Source organism: Loxodonta africana, chromosome 16, assembly GCF_030014295.1.
Source record: "Loxodonta africana isolate mLoxAfr1 chromosome 16, mLoxAfr1.hap2, whole genome shotgun sequence".
Taxonomy (NCBI): domain Eukaryota; kingdom Metazoa; phylum Chordata; class Mammalia; order Proboscidea; family Elephantidae; genus Loxodonta; species Loxodonta africana.
The window spans coordinates 5,986,313-6,008,812 of NC_087357.1; the positions used below are offsets into that span (position 1 = coordinate 5,986,313).

At 47.3% G+C, this 22,500-nt stretch overlaps 1 protein-coding gene across 12 annotated transcripts in view; it reads left to right on the forward strand.

Annotated features, from left to right (window-relative positions):
- EBF3 (EBF transcription factor 3) overlaps positions 1–22,500 on the forward strand; it is a 136,278-nt gene that overhangs the window by 76,567 nt on the left and 37,211 nt on the right. For 6 of the 12 annotated variants that reach the window (XM_064269169.1, XM_064269170.1, XM_064269176.1 and 3 more), the window contains exons 7-8: positions 15,385–15,466; positions 19,827–19,971. In XM_064269169.1, coding sequence (XP_064125239.1) covers positions 15,385–15,466; positions 19,827–19,971 — 227 coding nt within the window. The remainder of the gene's footprint in view (positions 1–15,384; positions 15,467–19,826; positions 19,972–22,500) is intronic. The other 6 variants (XM_064269171.1, XM_064269172.1, XM_064269177.1 and 3 more) reach the window with 1 other exon arrangement.

Here is a 22,500-nt window from a genome sequence, read left to right on the forward strand (position 1 = left end):
ATGTGCTCCGTGTGAGAGTCTTAAAGCCATGCTATAATGTATCCATATACTGTGACTAAATTTTATAGTTCATGAAGCATATTAGTATTACGCTATATCCTGGTACATTCAAAAGGTGATTTCCATTTAGATGCTCATTTTTCATGAAGATAAATATGACATGAATCATAATTTCCCTGAAGTAAATATTACAAATAATAAAATACTCAAGCAAGGAAGTTGGGGAACGGCAGTAATGTTTTCCATTTGTATGGTAAGTGGCGAACCTTGTGGCCTATCAGGTAACAAATTGAATGTTTAATCTTTCTCCATGCAGATTGAAGATGGCAAAGTAGCTGCAGGCTCACGACAAATTGAGAGTTCTCTGGTGGCTCGTGGACCGTCAGCTATTTTGCCTTTGGAGGCCGATAGAGGGTGTCAGCAAAGCTTCGTCAAAATATATCACGAGCATGAAGTTGTAAAATTGCAATTTACAACAAAAAGACTTTGGAATCACGGGCAGATCTTAGGCATGCTAAATACATAGCAAATATTTAGAGAAGCTTTGTAAGCAATTTAAATATTGTTAGGGGAAGTTGCTTAGCATCTGTGGAGCATCCCAGAGGTAAAGAAAAGAAATGTATCCTATCAAATGGCAAATAGTCTATTCCAAGTGAGAAAAATATTCTTGAGGTACCAGCTGATAGAGTTAAACTCATCGGCGTAAGCTGGGTCAGCGCTGTGCCAAAAATCAGCCCGGGGTTGGCTTTGGTGCGCGTCACCCCTCTTGGGCTGTGACATGGCCTATAGTACGTCATCTTGCTTGGTTTGTCTTCAAATTTCGGAGTCCCTCCAGACCTTGGGGACTCTGTTTCGACTGGATCTTGGTGGGGTTGGCACCGTGGGGCGATGTTGTGGGGCTGCCTGCCGCCTGGTGCCCTGACATTCCAGGGCCTGTGTCGCACCACAGTTCAGAGGCACGTGCGCGGTGCAGGCAGGGGATTGTTCACTTGGTTAAAGGTTCTGTTGTATATTAATTTTAAGTTGCAGTGTCTGCACTACAAGATGACACCAGTAGCATTTTGATTAAGGATTTTATACATGAAAAAATTTTCATTATCTGAGTTCCCAGAGACCTCCCCGGATTGGTGGGCTGCCTGACCTGCAGCTGTGTCTCCAAGTGTCAGGGCCATGCTGGGGTATTAAAGTACCACCTGCTCTGTCGTCGTTGTTACATGAGCAATTAGTGGGGCTTTTACTCTTGGGGAAGTCACGACTCTTCATAAACAAAAAAGGAAAGAAAGAAATGCACTTAAATGGATCTTGCTCATTTTCTCTTTGATGTCAGGGAAGGGGAGTGACATGGCCTCCTTGGCATGGTGGGCGAGGGCTGGCTACATGTTTTCTGAGTTTCTCCATTTTTACAGCTGCGGAATGCCCACGGGAAAGGAAATCAGTGTGCACAGAGTACTTTTTTAAACAATAACAACAGAACAGCCCAGGGCTTTCCTTCTTCCATTGACTCACCTTGGTCGTGCCCCGTAATTTTGTTACGTCTACTCAACATTAGGCTATGTAGTTGTTAAAAAAAAGTGAGCAGAAGGCTCACCCCTGTCTTCTCTCATCTAACAAGTCAAGAAAATCGTTTCTGAGATGCACTAGGAACGTGTTGCTGACCACCAGCTTTCCTCGGCCAGGGTGGCTGCAGAGGTCTTGGCATGGGAGGTGTGTGTAAGCTCCCAGACCCCTGCGTTTGCACAGAGCTCCCTCCAAGGGCAGTGTGCTGGAGGCAGAGGAGTTAGGGCTGAGGCGGCCAGCCCCCAGCAGGCCTGTCCAGGGCATTTGCACTGGGCACACCCTCCCTGGCTCACAGCAGGGCCGCCCATACGGGAAGCCCTCTAGTGGGCAGATGAGGAACCACGCTCCTCCCCTCACCTGGCCTGCAGGGGGCACCGAGGGGCCAGGCGGTCCGTGGAGACCCCGGAAGCCCGCTGGACCATTTGTGTGTCGGGTCCTGAAAACACATGGGTGTCCTCTCCTGAGAGTCAGGCCCGCCTCTCTGAGGATGCTGACCGACTCCTGGGATGGACACCGATGATTTTCGGAACCCCTCTTTGGAAGTTGCGGTGGGGGTGGGGTGGGGGCACTGTCCCCTCTTTGTCTATTTTCTCTGCTGTCCCCCCCTGGCCTGTGCCCCGTACAGCCAGGCCGCACTCTCTGCTCACACTGGGGTCTTGATAATTCTCTACCAATTCGAATTGTGGAATTGTAAAATATTTTAATTTCAAGGTTAGCAATTTTCTCTTGCATACTTAATTTATAATTAGCTGGTTTATAAACCTGTTCTGCGAATATAATTTTACTGTTGCCAAATGTTCTTCATGAATAATTAAGGGAAAATCCCTATTTATCAAATTATTAATATACCTCATAGCCTTGTTTTCATAAACAATGCATTGGAGTTGAATTTAAAGAAAACGTTCTTTGAGGGATCTGGTGCCTGGTTCCCACCGAAGTGAGGGCCTTCTCTGAGTGTCTGCACAGAGGGCCACTTGTGCTGTGCTGATGTCACAGCCGCGACCTTCTTTCCACCACAAAAGCCCAGGTATCAGTAGCTGGACAAACACAATAGCCATTCACTGGTGGGGCTGGGCTGGCTTGGCCTCGTGAACAATGTTGTTATTTGTTCCCGCATTTCACCAGGAGCATTTTTGGAGGAAATGTAGCAGCTGAAACCATCCTTTCAGGCTTTAAAGATATCTTTGGGCATAATCCTACCCCTATTAGGAGCAGACCGCTTTTCAAAGTGAGGAAAGTAACTTTTACCTGAGGGTTTGGACATGAGCACATTGAAAGGTCGGGTCTCACCCGCAAGTTGAGGGACCTGGACTTTTACGTGGGAGTTTGGACATGAGTACATTAAAAGGTCCGGTCTCTCCCCCATGTCGAATGACCTGGACCATGTTAGATTCAGGCCCAAAAGGCAGAGGAAGAACCTAAGAACATGCTTTTATTTGAAAGGAAAACAAAAAACCACACTGAAGAGTGTGAGAATAAAGCACACAGAGGCATACACCCCTCCCTCCTTTAAACAACAACAACAAACCCAGTTGCCACTGAGTCAACTACAACCCACAGTGACCCCCATGTGTCTCAGAGTAGAACTGTGCTCCCCAGGGTTTTCAGTGACTGGGTTTTTGGAAATAGTTCACCAGGCCTGTCTTCCGAGGCACATCTGGGTAGACTTGAACCTCCAGCCTTTACATGAGCAGCTGAGAGTGTTCACCATCTGTACCAGTCAGTCCTCAGCTCCTTCCTTGCGCCCTCTCAGATTTCACTGGGGGCAACACAGCCATTCCTCCTTCTTGTACCAGACCCTAGACCATTTTCTCACGTGGAGAAAGCCCAGCCTAAACCTATTATAGTTTCAACAGTTGAAATAATAAGCCAGGCCACGATGCTAATTCGGAAAAAAAAAAAAAAAAAAAGGAACTACTCTTTAAAACCGAACTCATGGGGTGTAGCCGTGAAGAGTTTGCTTGGCGTGGTCTCATGCCTCCTGCTGTGCGCTTTATGGGCCAGGCGCTTATCAAGAGGGTGGGAGCACGGTGCCCCTCGGGGGAGCCTGGTCCATGTTTGCTTATTACCGTTCTCCAGGTTCACAGTCGGCGCCCGGAAAGAGGCAGGGCCGTAGCTCCTCTCTCCTCGGGCTGGCATGTATGAGCCCACTAGCCATGTGTGTGTGACTCCATGTGTATGATTCATTCCAGAGCAGTTTTAGTCCTCATAAAATATTCATTTTGGTTGTGCAGGGCCCTGTAATTGCCATCTCTCACCCTGAATTATTTATACCTTGCACAGACTGACAAAGCTTTGCCATGCGGCCCTAGATGAATCAGAAACACGGGTCTTTGCTGCCAACAGCGTTATAGTTTCACAAAATATGGCGCCCACGTCATCCTGGGCTGCCTCATCTCTAAATCCAGCTTTTCTTGATTTGACATTTTCTTTCCTCTTCCATTGTCTTAGTCAGGCAGAAACGTTGCCTCTTAACTCCAAGCAGCAACCTTTCTTGCTTGCGTTATCGCTGCTGTGCTTGAGAGAACTAATGTATCTTTATTGCCCTTACTTTTTTATGCTCAGTAACAAGACAGTACTTGGCTCACTTTAGAGCTATATATTATACATTAGCGATAAAATGATGCAAATAGCCCTGAAGACTCTTCATACGGAGAGTGGGGATCAGCCAGGACCGACCTGCTTGTCACAAACAGAAAATAGGGGGTGGCGTGTGGGCTGAGCCACAAAGCCTGCTCCCCGCAAAGGCTGCCCCCTGCGGTGGTCACGCAGGCCCTGGCTCAGCGTCCCAGGTGAGGCCGTCACGTGTGTGGGCTTCTTTGTGGCTGAGGAATCGCTCAGGCTCCCCGCACTCAGCGTCCTAAATGCAAGTGTTCACCACGGGCCTCTTCGCAGACCCCGAGCTTGTCCTGAAATCTCGCTGTAGCCACTGCCGCCTGGTACTTCCTGTGTCTCTGTGTTCTGGCGTCAGGGTGCCCTGCTGGCAGGGGACACGCTCTGTGCCTCTGTTTCTGTGTCTTGCTCTGTATTTTTCTCCCTCCCTCTCTCTTTTTATGTATGTGGAGAGAAATTGTGTATATAATATATATCTGTATATTATATAACCTCTCTGTACCTGTACCTTCTCTCTCTGTATGTATATATACATACATATGTTATATAATCTCTCGTTCACTGTCTCTCTGTACCCCCTTCTCTCTCTCTATATGTATATATACACATATATAATCACTCTCTTGTTCTCTGTCTCTCTGTACCCCTTCTCTCTCTCTGTATGTATATATACACACATGTTATATAATCTCTTGTTTTCTGTCTCTCTGTACCCCCTTCTCTCTCTCTCTGTGCATATATACACATATAAAACAAAAAACCAAACCCATTGCTGTCCAGTTGATTCCAACTCATGACGACCCTAAAGACAGACTAGAACTGCCCCATAGAGTTTCTAAGGATTGGCTGGTGGATTCGAACTGCCAGCCTTTTGGTTAGGAACCTAATGCTTAACCAGGACACCACCAGGGCTCTCTCTCTCTCTATATATATATATTTATGTGTATACGTATACATATGGAAACCCTGGTGGCATAGTGGTTAAGAGCTGAAGCACTTAACCAAGAGGGTGGCAGTTTGAATCCGCCAGGCGCTCCTTGGAAACACTACGGGGCAGTTCTACTCTGTCCTATAGGGTTGCTATGAGTTGGAATCGACTCTACGGCCGTGGGTTTGGTTTTTGGTTTTTGGATGTATACATATGTGTATATACACACATATATTTTGGGTTATATGTATGTATGTATTAAAAAAAAAAAAAAAACCATTGCTGTCGAGACAATTCTGACTCATAGCTACCCAATAGGACAGAGTAGAACTGCCCCATAGGGTTTCCAAGGAGTGGCTGGTGGGTTGGAACTGCCAACCTCTTGGTTAGCAGTTGAGTTCTTAACCACTGTGCCACCAGGGCCCTGTATTTATTTATACATGTATCTATGTATATACAAATAGACTGTCTGTCTCTCTCTCTACCTACACCCACCCCCTCTGTCTTGGTATCTATCTCCCTCCCCCTCTTTATATAACCTCTCTCTCTATGTATATTTCTATATATATATTATATATGTCATCTCTGTCTCCGTATCTCTTTCTCTCCCTCCTACTCCCTCCCCTCTGTCTTCACATCTATCTCCCTCCCTCTCACCACCCCCCCAAACCCTCTCTGTCTCTGTCTCACAGACACACTACTCTGCACCCAGCACAGGAGATGAGCCATCAGAAGCGAGTGCAGTGGAATCACCCCTGCATATTTAGGGAAACATGCTAGCTTGAACCAGGCACCCAGTGGATTGAATTAAGCCCCTCCACCCACAGACCTTTTAAAACTAGGAAGGCAGGAAGCCCCACCAGCTCTGAGTGTGGTAGCTTTCGTCTCTAAGTGGAGACAGTGTCAACCCGCAGAAGATCAGGGACAGGTTCCCAGGTACCAGAGGCCCAAGAAGGTCTTCTGTGGAATGTTAGGACTCCAGGGCAGGGCTGTGTGGGGTGCAGAGTATGGTCCAAACACCTCAGTCTTCCCCGGAGCCACGGAGAGGGATTAATTTACGGTTCCTGGTTCACCAACAAAGGAAGGTGAAGGGAGAAAGCTTGGTGCCCTTCCACGTAATGGATGGGCTGGCTGCACATTTCTCTTGTATTTGTTGACACGCGGGAGTAATGAAGTTAAGGCTTTGCACACATGTGCCCCTCATTAAGCTGCATTACCTGCATTAAAACTAATAATTGCCACTCAGAGCTGTGCGCCCATTAATCATTTATAATGTTTTAATAAGTTTTTAATCAGGACCTAAAAGGCTGGAGAGCCTGGCAGAGGCGGGTTCAACACTGGTGTCCTGCCTGCTTACACGGGCTTGATTTAAAATGCGATTTTTTTTTTTATTAATAATTCAACCTACAAAGATGATGGTTCTTAATTAAGCAAGCTGGCATGGGTGGGAAAGATGTATTTGAGTAGAAAAGGATGAGCTTCCTACTTGGAGGTTAGAAAAAAAAAAAAAAAGCCTCACGTTTGTTTTGAGAACAGCCTTGGTGGCTGGTGGAAACCGGAGTGGCCAAAAGTGGCCCCACTACCTTCAGATCCCTAAAAACGCACGTGCACTGGCAGGAGAGGTTTGCAGCCCAAAGTTCGGTAAGCAGAGCCACTTAGTCTTTGCACAACCTGTAAAAGTCTCCCCCGGAGCTGGCAACAAGTCAGTGGGGGTGCATTTGATGTGAGCCAAGTGACGCTGGCATTTTTCTTAAATAAGGAGCTCCGTGATCAGAGCTGGCAAATGGAGCAGTGTCCAGAGGGAGTGAGGAAGCTGTTTTAATGAGCCCGCAGCAAAAGACAAAATGCAGACTGATTGACAGGACGAGTGATCTGCCGAAGAAATAATGTCAACGCTACTTTGCCCATTAGAAATAGAGAAATAGGTAAAGGGGGAAAAAGAAAGATAGGCACTTGAAACAAGAGCCCTTGTGTAAATATAGCACACTTCACGTTTCTTTGTGTTGTGCAGTTGACTTCCCTTAAACAGATAACCTTATCAAAACCATCATGAAAAATCAGGAACAGTTACAAAAAATACTAACGAGAATCCTGCCAGCCAGCCGGGGAGAGTAACTGACAAAGCCTAGAACTCCGGGCTGCGTTTGCTTTTGGAGTGTCTACCTGGGCTGTACTTATCTGAGAGCATTAAAGCCACCCTGGAAAGTTTAATGCAAGTCATACAAAGTCCTCCAAACGGAAGCCTTGGCGGACGCTCCTGTTATGGATATTGAACTGGCCAGCAGAGCCATTAAATCCCATCAGATCTCTTTGGCATCATTTTAATGAGAATCATTGCAAAAGTACAAGATCATGGTATCTATAAGTGCCTCTTGACAGCTGAGGCTGAAATTGCGATGAAAAGGGAAAACCATTATAGTAGAAATTTAGCGATAAGGCTCTTTGGAGGGATGGTGGGACCTGGTGCGGCTCCAGGCTGTGAAGGGTTAATTTTCTAAACCTAATAATGTTCGATAGTGAGGTATTTGTCAGGAGATAAAGAAGTGATAGAATCTGGGAAGTGGGTCCCCTGGCGATTGTAGTACAAATATTGTTAATGCGGTGTGGTTACTACAGCGAGGGAAAGTAGAATAGCTCAGGTCCACCAGAGACGGAAGCTGCTACAGTGGAGAGGCGCCTGCAGACAAAGGCCAGTAATTGTTGAACCGCGAGTCAAGCCGTGGATATTTTCAAATCCTTATACATCTGCATTTACACGCAGGATACCACGCGCGCTGTGGGGATGCCGCACAGGGACCAGGGACTGGCGGCGGGGAATCCAACAACCCCAGACCTTTCAGCCGGGGGCGGGGGGGTGGGCGGGAGTGGGGAGACCCTGAAAAAAGACATCTGGGCCTCGCCGTAAAATTCAATACTGTTACCCTCTGCCCCTTGGTGATGACGTCATGGCGATACCACAAGGATATGAGACCCATAACTTGAAATGTACAAGAATTTAATAAGTCTGGTGTTAAAGCAATTTGTCATGGCATATTTGAAGAATAAATCAGACTAATGGAGTAGATTTTTCTCCTGGATGGCATTAAAGAACGTGAGCCCAGTAATAGCTAATGGCAGGAGAGGGGGGAAAAGCAAGGCCTGACATTAAGACCCGCGCGTTTTGGAAATCCGATACGTATTGACCTGTGTACTATCTCAGTGCAGAGATCTGATGTCAGCAGAGTGCAGTCTTGTATAGGAACTGCTCATTACAGATTTGGTGAGGGAAACACATTGTCTCTGAAGCCCCAGAACCCGATCAGCTAGAATTGCTCAGTAATCAATACTCCAGCGACTGATGACCGGGTGTGCACACAGCACAGCTGCGGCCACTGCTTTCAGGGACTTCTCAGTAATTAGCAGAGACTGCGAGCCAGCCCTCCGTGGCCACTCTCTTATCAGTCAGGGAAAAGTCTCTTACAGGCTCTATCTTTTCATTTGACCCTTAACTATTTCATTTCAATAGCACAATAAGGGCCTTGCCGTCCACGTGTTTCTGGACTCCCGGTTTCCGGTGTGGGGTGGTACTTCTTTTATAAAATCGAGGTGAAAATGACGTGAGATAAACCGCACCGTTTGAAGGTGAACATTTCAGTGGCGTTGAGTATATTCATGGTGTTTGTGTGACCACCACTCCATCCAGCTCCCAGACATTGTCATCGCCCCCAAGGAAATGCCCCCAGCCCCCTCTTCCCCCAGGCCCACGCGACCACCAGTGGGCTGTGACTTTTCTGACTGCACTTTCTGGTTGGTCCTTCCTTACTTCTTCTTGTCCAGGTTATGCCGTATTAAAATTGTCTTCTGGTTTTACATGCTAGGTTCAATAACAACTATAGACGTGGGGTCTTGGCCTGGATTGGACTCTCTTGGGGTTCCTGGCTAACTCGGAAGCTGTCACTGCATGATTTACACACGGCGCTCTGGGTTTTGATTGATGGCATTGAGGCCTACCTGGTGCCACATTAGTGTGCTGCTTATTAAGAACTCTGCCTGAAAACTGTGCCCCATGTAAGACACCAATATTTTTCGTTCTTGACCCAGGTTCCCCACATTAGCCATAACTGAAGGCCAAAGGAGAAGGTCCTGACAGCTAAGACAGAGGCTGGAAGCCTGAATCTGGGTGTTGGGGAGATCTGGTAGAAGCCTGTTGAATGTGGCCACCTTAACCAGGAGCTGAAGGTGGGCCCCATGCAGGAGTCACACCCTGTTTGATGAGGCGCCTTTTCACATGGCCAAACAAGTCCATTCTGCGACTTACATTTTCAAACACTGGCAAAACCAAGCCCTGGAACAGTCTAAAACTTGGCAATTAAAACCAAAACAAAACAAGAAACTCCTTTGTTGGGTTTCTGTGGTGCTGGGAAGCAGGCAATTCCAGACAAGAGATGTCCACACGCCAAAGGCGGGAAATGAAAACCACGCAAAGTTTCCTTGGCGCCTCAATTACCGGGGTGCGAGGCCAGGCTTACCGCACGTTTAAGGAGACAATCTATTTCTCCTTTGACCAGAGGGGAGGACATCATTGTTACATGACTGGTGGCTTCAGGTGGGTGAAAAGTTGCCGTGGCAGCGCAGGCGAGAGCATTTCATCAGCGATGTGGCTGCAGGTAGGTTGCAGCTTTGGTTAAAAGTGGAGAAGTTCTTTGCACGGGAGTGTGAGAGAAGAGAACAGTGTCAGATGAAACGCATCTCATCAGCTTTTCTCTGACAAACCAAATTCATTCCTTATGTAATTGATAACGGCCTCGGCCAATTATTTCACACATTACAATACACAGAGGCCCCCTTTACAGGTTTTGCAGGGCTGTAATTAGCTATGCTAATATCTCCTTTATTGGCCCTAATATTGCTCAACACCTTTTGCCATCCTGAAGCCCACTAGAGCCCCATGGCCTGTCAGGACCACTGATTATTGAGAAGGATAGCTTTAATCAAACATAATTGCAGTTAATTTTTCTCTCTTGCTCTCTGTTGCCAGCATCTAATGCCACAGACTCCTTGGTACCCCATTAAATTACAATTAAACAGCCTCCTTTGTTTCTCATTGTTGTGAACACCACCACAAAGTTCTGTAGTCGTTTAAAGGAGAGCCGTTTGGTCCTAATTGCTTGCGAGCTCACAGAGGGCCAATTTACACAATGCCCATGTAGAATTTAAACAGTTCCTAATGTAATGGATATTACACAGGAGCCTAACACTACAATTAAAATGATTTTCATCAGATAGCGAAGCTCTGGTTAATCAGCTTCATAAAAGTAAACATAAATGAACTAATTCATAGCCTAAACACACAGAGACCGAGCAGACTTTGGAACTGGTGATGGTGGTGGAGGCTGGCCCCGTGTTTTGGAACACCTAGGTTGGGTCCTGGTTAAAGTGGCTGGTCCCGTTGTTTATTTCAGCCCAACCTAAAGTCTCCGCCTTCTGCTGCCTGGCGCTCAGCACTGTCCGCAGCGTTAGGGTTGCTGAGTGGGTTCTGATAGAAACGCAGTGCAGACCCAACGTTCAACTTCGTTCTTTGGGTACAGTGAGGGCAACAGTTAGGCTAGAACAATCGGATAACTGTCCTTGTGGAGATGAAAATGGCCTTAGAATTTCTAGCTTAAACACAAGATATCAGTGGCTCAGGGGCTGGCTCCAGAGACGGAGCCAAGGGTGCGTCTCAATCCATCTTCCTTGGTCCTGATGACTGAGACGGGGAGCCAGTTGGAGCTGGGGGCATTCTGTCCTAATTAGGAGGCCTGACTTCAGAGGTAATAAGATCACACCTTTTACCCTTCTGATAGCTATGGAGAACTTTCCGGAATGTTGTAAGCTGAGTTGAATATTACTGGGGCGTTGCTACTGAGGTGCCGCAGCTTGTCTTTAGTGGCAGTCTTCCCCTCCCGCCTGGGAGAAACAAGTAAATAAAGCCCATATTTCAAGCTTGATTTACCCTGGTACCTACCGTGCAAGATGACGACTCTTTAGGGAAATAAAGACGGGGTCAGGGAATTAGTGCACAGGATGGTCAATCTGACGATGGGCCGACAGACGCACCGAGAAACGCACTGTACGTAATTAAGCGTCCTGTACTAATGACAGGTGAGGATTTTCATCTCCTTTCTGCCATCGAGTAGCAGATCCATGTTTAGCAGTAATAAAGAGTTTATTGGTGCTAATGCCAAAGATTTTCTGAGTTAGGAGAGATTTTTCGTCTCATAACAAGAGTATTAAATCCTTTGTGGATGAGAGTCTGGAAGTGAGGTATGTAAAGTGGTTATCAGATATTTCTTAGGAAAAAGCCAGTTAAAGGGTAATTGTGTCAAGGGTGGGAGTGACCATTGGACTTCTCTCGACAGGCCTTCAGTTTTCTCACCCGTGCCCCCCAAACACCAGAACGGTGCATCGCATTGAGCACGTCCCAGGTAGAGCACACCTGTGTCCTGTGTACCTGATAGTATGCAGTGTCTGTGATCACCTGGTGGCCACATCAGGCCACTACCTTCTGCGGGCTTCATTGAGTCTTTGAGCCAGACATAAAACAAGGGTAGAAAGTGCGTGAGAAGCTGCTTCCTCCTCCCCGCTGTCTGTCCTCATGATGTCCTGAGGCCCAGGCGGATTGTTGCTGCACTTCCCCTTGTTGGTGTGATTGGGACCTGAGTGCTTCACAAGGGCCTGCTCTCTCTCCAGGGAGCACTCTGCAGGGCTTCGCACATGCTCACAACACTCCTTAGGCACTCAGGACAGGCAGGCGTGATCATTGCCTCGGACAGAATGAGAGTGTGTGTGTCTGTGAATGTGTGTGCATGTGTGAATGTGTGTGAATATGAGTGTGAGAATGTGTGTGAATATGAGTGTGTGTTCTAGTGTGTGAGGGTGTGAGAGTGTGTGGTGTGGTATGTGTTCTAGTGTGTGAAGGTGTGAGAGTGTGTGTGTGGTATGGTGTGTGTACGTGTGAGGGTGTGTGGTGTGTATAATGTATGCGATGTGTGTATACGGTATGTGTGAGGGTGTGTGGTGTGTATAATGTTCGTGGTGTGAGTATGGCATGTGTGAGTGTACGTAATAGTAAGATGTTTGTGATGCGTGTGTGTGATGACTGTGTGGTGTATATGGGTGTGTGTGAGTGACTGTGGTGTGTGTGGTATGATACATGTGTGTGAGGGTGTATGGTGTGTATAATGTGTGTGTATGGTGTGCATATGTGTGAGGGTGTGTGGTGTGTGTGCATGAGTGTGTATAACGTATGTGATGTGTGTGAGAGGGTGTGTGGTGCATATAATGTATGTGGTGTGTGTGCGATGTATGTGTGCTGTATATGCATGTGAGTGTGACTGTGGTGTGTGTATGTGTGTGTGTAAAGGTGTGTGGTGTGTATAATGTATGAAATGTGTGTGTATGGTGTGCGTGAGTGTGTGTGAGGGTATGTGGTGTGTGTGCAAGAGAGTATGTATAATGTATGTGATGTGTGTGAGTGTATGGTATGTGTGAGGGTGTGTGTGTGTGATGTCCGTGTGGTGTATGTGTGTGTGACTGGTGTGTGTGTGGTATGGTGTGTGTGTGTGAGGGTGTGTGTGAGGTATGTGTGGTGTATATGCGCATGTGAGTGACTGGTGTGTGTGTGGTATGGTGTGTGTGAGGATGTGTGGTTGTGAGTGTATGTGATGTATGTGTGATGTATGTGCATGTGTGTGTGACTGTGGTGTGTGTGTGTTGTGTATATGTTTGTGCATGAGTGACTGTGGTATGTGTGTGAGGTATGTGTGGTGTATATGCGTGTGTGTGAGTGACTGTGGTGTGTGTGTGTGGTATAGTGTGTGTGTGACTGTGGTGTGTGCATGACTGTGGTGTGTGTGTGTGGTATAGTGTGTGTGTGACTGTGGCGTGTGTGTGACTGTGGTGTGTGCGTGACTGGTGTGTGTGTGGTATAGTGTGTGTGTGTGTGACTGTGGTGTGTGCATGACTGTGGGGTGTGTGTGGTATGGTGCATATGTGTGGGTGACTGTGGTCTGTGTGTGGTGTGCACAGTGTGTGGTGTGGGGTGTGTGTGTATGGGAAAGTGTGTGTGAGTGTGTGTGTGTGTGTGTTCACACTCAGGCAGTTCATGGGGCCCAGCACCCAACATCATCCTGCTCATTTCTACAAGTGATGATGGTCCAGCCCAGCTCATGGTGAGAATCCCAGGGCAGCGCCTGTTTGGGAAATCGTCACCACCCTCTTTCTGTTGGAGTAAAAGGGCAAACTGGCTAAAAAGACATCAAGGGTTTTAAAGACTCCTGCTCTGAGGGAAAGCCCATTCATACCACTGTGAAGCTCTGTGCAGGTACCTTGCCAAGGAGCGACTTCCGGGCTGCGCCTGCTCAGATTAGCTGGGTGGTAATGTGTGGTATAATTGCGCCATGTGGCTGTCCCCAAAGTGAAAACCTAATTGCCTGACAGGACGATAACTTTGTGGTGCCCTCACCTTGTTAGGCCCTGACGCAGTTCAAACGTAGCCTGGACGCAGGTGTGCTTAATTTACCTCGCTGCAGAGTGCACGGCGTTTAATTGCACGGTGGTTGTTAGGAAAAATCGGTGGGTGGAATATCAAGTGACTTACTGTACGCTGATGGCAGATGGCCTTAAGAGGCATTGTGAGCTGAGTGTATAGGTGAGCCGAGCTAATAAAAGATGTAAATTCTGGCCGAAAATCGCAGGCCTGTCGGTATGTAAGAAAATTTAATCAAGTGTCCGTGATTCCTGTTCCCATCAATTGGATTTTCCTCTGCCGTGGTCAAAAGTCATCCAGGACACACCGAGTCTCACTCGGTTAGAGAAACGAGTCTTAGGCCACTGAGCCTTTTTATTTTCTGAAATGATAATTGTCAACAAGGAACCTTGGAACAAAGGATTGAACTTGAGGAAATCGTGTGAAACTTTATAAAAAGCGAATCAGTGCCAAGTAGGGCAGACTGTGTTTTGAAAGCAAATAGAGGCGGATTTTGTTTGTAATGTTGACGGGCAGCGTGTGGAGACACTGGGGGTCAGTGTGGAAATGTACCTTCAGCTCACGGTGGACGCGGCCTTCTTGAGTTGAGGCGAGGTTGTACGGGGACAAGATCCCCTGTTTTTTCCCTGGTGGGTGTTGCAGTCAGGTGGCCCTGTGTCAGTTTGTCCCTGTTGTAAGGTGGGAATTCTGCCTCCATCACTGAGCGGGTAGGAAAGAAGAGGTCAGTGCAGTGAGGTTTTGCTACTGCATCTCAACACACTGTCAGGACACCGGAGCTTCACGCCTCAAAACCCAGTGGCCAGGCTTGGCGGGAGGTAGAAACAACTCCCACGGCTGGTTCTGCTCTCTGCCTGGGGAACAGCCACGGTTTCGTCCTCACATCCAGGTGCATTGATTGTTGTTGTTGTTGTTAGGTGCCGTCAAGCCGGTTTTTGACTCATAGAGACCACAATGTGACAGACTAGAACTGCCCCGTAGGGTTTTCTAGGCTGTAATCTTTATGGGAGCAGATCTCCAGGCCTTTCTCCCTTGGAGCTTCTGGGTGGGTTGGAACCACCAGCCTTTTGGTCAGCAGCCAGCGCATAACCATTGCATCGTCAGGGCTCCTTTATTCCCTTAAAAACACACGTAGACGTTTCATAGAAATCACTGTAGCCCTTAAAACAACACCCCAAAAGGCCTTTCTCTTCTTAACCGTTCTGCCTATTGTAGCTCTTTAAATCTGTCTTTAAAAGTCTGTTTACTGAGGCAGTAATGCCCTCTGAGGTTAGGGTTGCCAGATAAAATACAGGGTGTCCAGTTAAGCTTGGATTTCAGACAAGAAACGAAAAACTTTTCAGCATTGGTACGCTTTGGGACATACCTATCTAAAAAGTTCTTTGTTGCTTATCTGAAGCTCAGATTTAGCTGGGCGTCCTGTGTTTTTATTTGCTGAATATGGGAGCCCTGCCTGGGGTGAGTGTTTCCTCCGGGGTTCATGTCCTGTTGGGCAAGAAATGGTAGATCCAAAAATCGCAATTGTTAATATGAAGCTTGAAAATAAAAAATGGCCAGGCAAATGCCAGTCATGGCTTTTCATAGGTGGAGGTATTTCACGATGGCCAGTTGACCCAGGGTGACCTGCACCCTCTGCCGGGGTCATCTCTCAACATCGCCCACTACAGGGCAGCTAACAGGAAGTCACGTCTCACCTACCCCCCATACAAGAGTTTCTTGTAAAAAGTTTGTGTCTTTTTTCTGATAATCCTAACAAATATTCGTTTTTGTATCTTTATAGATTCTTTCTAAAGTTTTTCCTCAAGTGTAATCAGAACTGTTTGAAGAATGCAGGCAACCCTCGGGATATGCGGAGGTTCCAGGTACACATTTTTAAGGACTCGCGGGCGCGGTCCTGCCTTTTACTATGAAACCTGAATTCTCTGGTTCTGAGGGTGTGCAGAAGACAATCTTGGCTTGGCTTAAAACCAGAATTGGTTCATTTAGTAAAACATTTCAGTAAAATGCTTTACAGATGATCAGGTATCTTCAGTACCCCAAAGTCATCAGGTCCAGTCATAGCTCAGCCAAAGCCATCTCTGGAAGCGGGACCTCCAGCTTGTCTGCTTTTACAAGGTGTGCCTCTTAGGGTGGGCACTGCCCAGACTTGTTGGCGGGTGCTGAAGATCCTACAGACAGAGCTTGTCAGAGCCACAGATTAAGCGGGGTCCCCTCTGATGCTCAAACATGGTAGGTCTGGTGGGTGGGTTTCAGAATGACTGTTTAATAAAATGTTTATCAGAGAAAGTCCTCTTAATGTTACTGTCTAATTTAGCCTCTTTTTCCTCACCTGTATGTCACTGTTCATGTTTGGTAGGTCAGAATTTGGAGCCCATTTGCTGAAGCTGCTTTAAGGGGGTTTACTTATGTATTTTCAGGGGGAGGAGAATGATACTGTTGGGTATATGCAAGATCTTGGGCCCTCCTCACAAGGAGATCTGCACCTATTTAATACAGGCTTCGCTACAGATTCCAGATCGTTTTCCTAGCTAAGCTTTCTTCCCCTGAAGTTTGGAGGGGGCTTGCTCACTTATCCCCATGCCTCATTGCTTGACTATGTTCCTGGACCCAGGTTAACCAGGGCTCTGTTTGGCCTCAGGGGATTCCATCTAAAGCAGAGAGGTGGACACTTTGTGAGGTTCAGGGATAAATTCTATCAGAGTTCATGTTTTTCTTGGCTTTGTGGCTGGGAAGTTACTCCGGGGTGAAGGGTACACTGTACACATGATGGAGTATTTTACTAATCTTAATTGTAAAAATATTCTGAGCTGGGACACAAGACTGGTGCAGGAGAACCCACCCACCACAGCAAAATCTGGCCCCAGTGGTGGCTCAATGCTCAAGGACCCTCAATGGCATGAGCTACCAAGTGGTTTTGATTTGGGGCTTAGACTGTTTTTCTCATCAAGATAGTTCAAAGTATTTTTTCAGAAATTTAGCTTAGGCTGAGGCCCTTTATGATTGGTAGTTCAGTGGTAGAATTCTTGCCTTCCACGTGGGAGACCCGGATTCGATTCCCGGCCTGTGCACCTCATGCACCTCTGCCCATCTGTCAGTGGAGGGTTGCATGTTGCTCTGATGCTGACAGATTTCAGCAAAGCTTCCAGACTGACATGGACTAGGAAGAGAGGCCTGGTGATCTACTTGGAAAATCAGCCAGTGAAAACCTCATGGATCACAATGGTCCGATCTGCGATGAATCACGGGGATGACGCAGGACCTGGCAGTGTTCTGTTCCATCGTGCTTGGGGTTACCATGAGTTGAGAACCAACCGGACAACATCTAACAACAGCAAAGCCCTTCAGTGAGCATGCGACATCTATCTCCGTGTCCCGCGAGCATATCGGAGGAGCTGGGGCCTTTGTGCCACATGGTGACACCCTGTAGCTGGGAAAGTGTCTCTTCCAAACAGCCTGCCAAGCCACCATTTTTCACACATCTTGGTTTCCCAAGGCCCTGGTGATATTGATCCATCTGAGCAGGGTGGGAGGCCATGCTAGACCCAGTGACTGCATCCTGTTTATCTTGCTCAAGATGGAATGAAGCCTCATCACAGGTGACCTTGGGGCCCATGGTGGAGCCCACCATTACTAGAAGGACTTCCTCCCATCTCTAGCTAATCTCCCTGCCTCTCAGAAGGCTTAACTGGACTTAACAGCACACCGGGACTTACACGGTGTCTTCCACGGGTTTCTGGTCTCAGCACGTCCTGGGGGGCACTGCAGGGCTGGCCCAGGCCAAGGGACGGACACAGCGGGCCTGCTTCCCTTCTGCTCAACTGTGCCATTTCCCTTGGTAACTAACGTCTACGTAGACAGCAGAGCAAAGATGGTCTTTTTTTTTTTTTTTTAATTAATACTTCTTACCTTTTCTTGTTTCTTTAACATCTCATGGTCCGGGAGACTTAGAAAGGACTGAGACCGTGTCTCGATGCTAGCTACGTGCATCACTAACGCACCAAGAACACAGAGCTCAGTTAGCACCCAGTGTGGGGCTTGACAGATAAACTGCTGGGAGGGCGTCTAGGGAGGAGGACAGGCCCTGGTCCCCAGGCCAAGGCTGCTAGGCCCGCTAAAACAGTTGCCGTTGCGTTAACCCCCAACTCATGGCAACCTCATGCATGTCAGACTAGAGTTGTGCTCCACAGGGTTTTCAGTGGCCAGTTTTTCAGAAGTAGATCGCCAGGCCTTTGTTCCAAGACCCTTCTGGATGGACTTGAACCTCCAACCTTTTGGTTAGCAACCAAGGTCGTTAACCATGTGAACCACCCAGGGACTCTGCCTGCTCCACTGTTTGTTGTTGTGTGCTGTCTGGTAGATTCTGACTCCACAGAGACCCTGTAGGACAGAGTAGAACTGCCCTTTAGGGTTTCCAAGGCTGTAATCTCTATGGAAGCAGACTGCCACATCTTTCTTCTGAGGAGCAACTAGTGAGTGGCAACCACCAACCTTTCAGTTAGATGCCGAGCGCTTTAACCACTGTGCCACCGGGGCTCCTTTCCTGGCCCACTAGTGGCAACAGAGTAGCCAAGCATGGCAGCAGAGGCACTTTCCCACTGGTGCTCCAAAGAACCACGTGGTTGTCTGCCTTGCGACCAGCAGCAAGACAAGAAGACGCCAAAATTCCTGAAACTGGACCTTGAGACCCTCATGGCAGCTGTTATGGTGCTTCCAGCTTCAGATGGGCCTGATATCCTGGAAACCTCAGCATCCTTGGCAATGGCCAAAGGGGAGAGGATCACTGGGAAAGTTGCCCGATGAGAGGCTGTTGCGGGGGCGGGTATCATAGGTACTACCCCAGCTGACGGCCCCTGCTGTGCCATCTTCTGGTGGCTCCTGAGATTTCTTATAAAAATCAGTTACCCCCAAGTGTATTCATGTGTGAGTGTGAACCTTCCACTTTTGATCGCTAATTTTGTATGGTATGTGTGGACATGTCCAGACTGAGCTTGCTGGGTGGACACTGGCTGGGAACTATTTCCGGTTCCCCACTCACCTGCTGAAGGTGCACATCTCTCGGTAGGGTTTTGGGTCACTAAGGTGGTGCTGAACCTTGCACCGCCCTGAAGACCGGACTGAGTCTGCCCCAACCCTGGCAAAAACCAGGCTTCCTTCACCCCAAATCCAGACTCAAACCATAGTAGGGCACTTCCTGTAAAGGCCGGGTTCAACCTGGGCACCTATGTTTGCTGATCTGGTCCTTCTGGAAATAGTGACCCCACATGGACTCACTCTGTTACAGAGAACCTGCAGGCTGGCTGTAACATCCTGTGTCCTGGGCCTGTTATGGGATGTTGTTTCTGGGATGCAGGTCACAGGCTCACCTGGGAGAGTGTCTGGGTCAGCAGGGCTGTCCCTGCAGGCGTGCGCTCCTTCTCTGCTTCCATCACCCAGCAGCTGGAGTTCAAGAAGGCCTTATCCATCATCGCCTCTCTGGCCGTGCTCTGAGCCTGGACCTAGGAATGGGAGCCTTTCACTCAAGAAGAAAGGAGGAAATTCCAGTGGCATACCAGGGTCCATGGCCAGCTGTCACTGTGAACTTGAGCAAGGATACTTTCCCTGGATTGAAAACACTTTCACTGTTTATACCCAATGTGGTCTTTTCAGATGCAAAAAAGTTCATCCTCAGACATTAAATGTGACTGTAAAATTGACCTGGCGACCATGCGCTGGTAGCACACGGGGCATCGAGAGCTCTTGATTTATGAAGCCGTTTTGGCAAGTCTTCATCCTCAGTACTCTGCGCGGAGGACAGTCCCGAGTGAACAGAGTTTAATTAGATAAACTATACAATCAATATGTGAACAGATCAATCAAAACAGCAGCTTTAAAATGAGTGGCTAGAGGGGTGTTTCTGAAGCTAATGGCTAGAAGAATATTTCTCTGAATTGAAGTCACTTGTTAGCATAATAAGAGATTAAACTGTAATTACTGCAGCAGGATCTGAAGAGAAGCAATCTTGAGTCAAAACAAAACAAAACAAAACAAAACACGAAACCCACCCCCCACCTTCAGCCAAAAAAGGCCAGGCAGGCACATCATCAGCAGCGACTTCCCAGGGACACTGGGGTTTCCCTTTTGCCCCGAGGTATTTAAGGTTGCTTTTCTTTTGCCTAACCTAAAAACCGGGCGGCTGGGCTTCCCTTTGCCAACTGCGTTTTCAAATCCACTTCGTCTCCGCAGGTGGTTGTATCCACAACAGTCAACGTGGACGGCCACGTGCTGGCTGTGTCTGACAACATGTTTGTACACAACAACTCCAAACACGGGCGGCGGGCCCGCCGCCTGGACCCGTCAGAAGGTACGGCCCCTTCTTATCTGGAAAATGGTAGGCACATGTTACATGTTCGTTTTGTTTTTTGTTTTTTTAATTTGCAATGCTTCCTTTTCTTTACACCATCCTTTCTGTTGGTTCATGTGGAGTTACCTTCTGCAGGTCCCCGCTGCCGCTGCCCCAGGCCCGAACCTGGCCCAGGCAGCGAGCAGGAGGGCGGTCTCTGCTTTTCCCTGCTCCTCTCCCTCATGGAGTGACTAGACTAGGCTCTGGAGCTCACCTCATCACTCTAGCTTCCAGTTTTTTTTTTTACTGGTTTGTTTGTTTTTAAACTTTATGTTGCTTACAGCTTTCCTTGCAGTTTTAATTCATTTGGTTTTATTTTTGGTTTGTCGTGAGCCCCCATCAACAGCATCCTTCCCATACTACTCTGCGCATGTCCCAGTGGACAGTCCAGCCTGGTCCAGTCAGCTGAGAAGGGACTGTGGGGGTCACTGCCTGCCTCTGGGTGGTGTGTGCGCGTATGTGAGTGTGTATGTATGTATGTATGCACGTGTGTATATGCATGTGCGTATGGATGTATGTGTGTGTGCATGTGTGTATGTGTATGTATGTACGTGTGTCTGTGCATATGCGTGTATGTGAGTGTTCATGTATGTGTGTGAGACTGTGTATATGTATGCACATCACATGTGTGTATATAAGTGTGTTTATGTATATATTTTTGGTGTGTATGTGAGTGTGTATATGTATATGTATGCACGTGTGTGTATGTGCATTTATGTATATATGCACATGTCTATATGCACGTGTGTATATGCACGTGTGTATGTGAGTGTGTGTATGTATGCACGTGTGTATGTCAGTGTGTGTACGTATATGCATGTACATGTGTATATGCACGTGTGTGAGTGTGTGTATGTATGCACATGTGTATGTCAGTGTGTGTATGTATATGCATGTACATGTGTATATGCACGTGTGTATGTATATACATGTGCATAGGCATGTGTGAGCGTGTAGAGTATATGTATATGCATATGCATATGTATATGTATATGTATGTACGTGTGTATATGCATGCACATGTGTATATGAATGTGTGCGTATGTATATGCATGCACATGTGTATATGCACGTGTGTGAGTGTGTATGTATATGCACATGTGTATGGATGAGCATGTGTGCATGCACTCGTGTGTGTATTCATATGTGAGTGGTATGTCTGTGTATGTATTTGGGTGTATGTTTTTTGTGTATATGTGTGCATGTATGTAGGGAGTCCCTGGATGGCACAATTAGTTAAGCACTTTGCTGCTAATTGGAGGTTCAAGTTCACCCAGAGGCTCCTTGAAAGAAAGGCCTGATGATCTACTTCCAAAAAGTCAGCCATTGAAAACCCTATGGAGCACAGTTCTACTCTGACACACATGGAGTTGCCATGAATCGAAATCAACTCAAAGGCAATGGGTTTGGTTTTATATATATGTGTATACCTATGTATGCATGTGTGTGTATGTGTGTGTGCATGTTTGTGTGTGTGTATGTCCGTGTGTACGTGTGCATGTGTGAATGTGTGTGCATATGCATGAGTGTGTATGTTTGCACCTATGCATCTGTGTGTGTATGTATGTGTGTATATATGTGTATGTATGTGTGGGTGTGTGTGTATGTGTGTGCCTGTATGTATGTGTGTCCCTGTGTGCCTGTTTGTATGTATGTGTATATATGTGTGTGTTTGTGTATGTATGTGCATGTTTGTGTGTGTGTGTGCCTGTGTATATGTGTGTAGGGAGGCCTTGGGTGGCACAGATGCTTAAGCACTTGGCTACTAATTAAAAGGTTAGAGGTTCCAATCCACCCAGAGCCACCCTGGGAGAAAAGTCTGATGATATACTCCCAAAAAGTCAGCCACTGAAAACCCTATGGAGCACAGTTCTACTCTGACAGACATGGAGTTGCCGTTAGTTGGAATCAACTCAGTGGCAATGGGTTTGGTTTTTTAAATATATGTGTATATGTACGTATACGTGTGTGAGTGTGTGTGTGTGTTGTGTGTGCGTGTGAAGCGGGCAGCTGATGAGGGAATGAGGAACAAAACACCATAAAATGTTTTTTACCAAATGCTCCCCAGTGGTTGACTTCTGTTTTGCTTGTGAAAAGAGAAGAATTTTGGTAATGGTTTGAGATAGGGAAACGTGTTTTCAGACATCAAGTCAGAATTCAGAAAAACTCAGATGCTGGGGTTGTTTGCCAAGACTCTTACCCCACATCCTGTCCTTGCTGATGCCTGGGTACCCAGGATTTAATGCACCCCTCCACAGTGAGACCCGTTCTCCCCATCACACACCTCTCCAGGATCCTGAGATTCCGACCCCTGTGAGTTGTTGAGAAAGCAATGTGACTCTTTTTTGAGAAAGTGAACTGCAGACAAAGTAACGTGATTAACTCCTTTAGGGCAAAGAGCCCATAAGGCTGAACGGTTTTGAGACAAATCCACACATGAGGCAGAGGACACAGACGCAGGGAAATGAATGAAGCCCGTGCGGATTATCAGAACGAACTATGATTCAGACAGAAGAA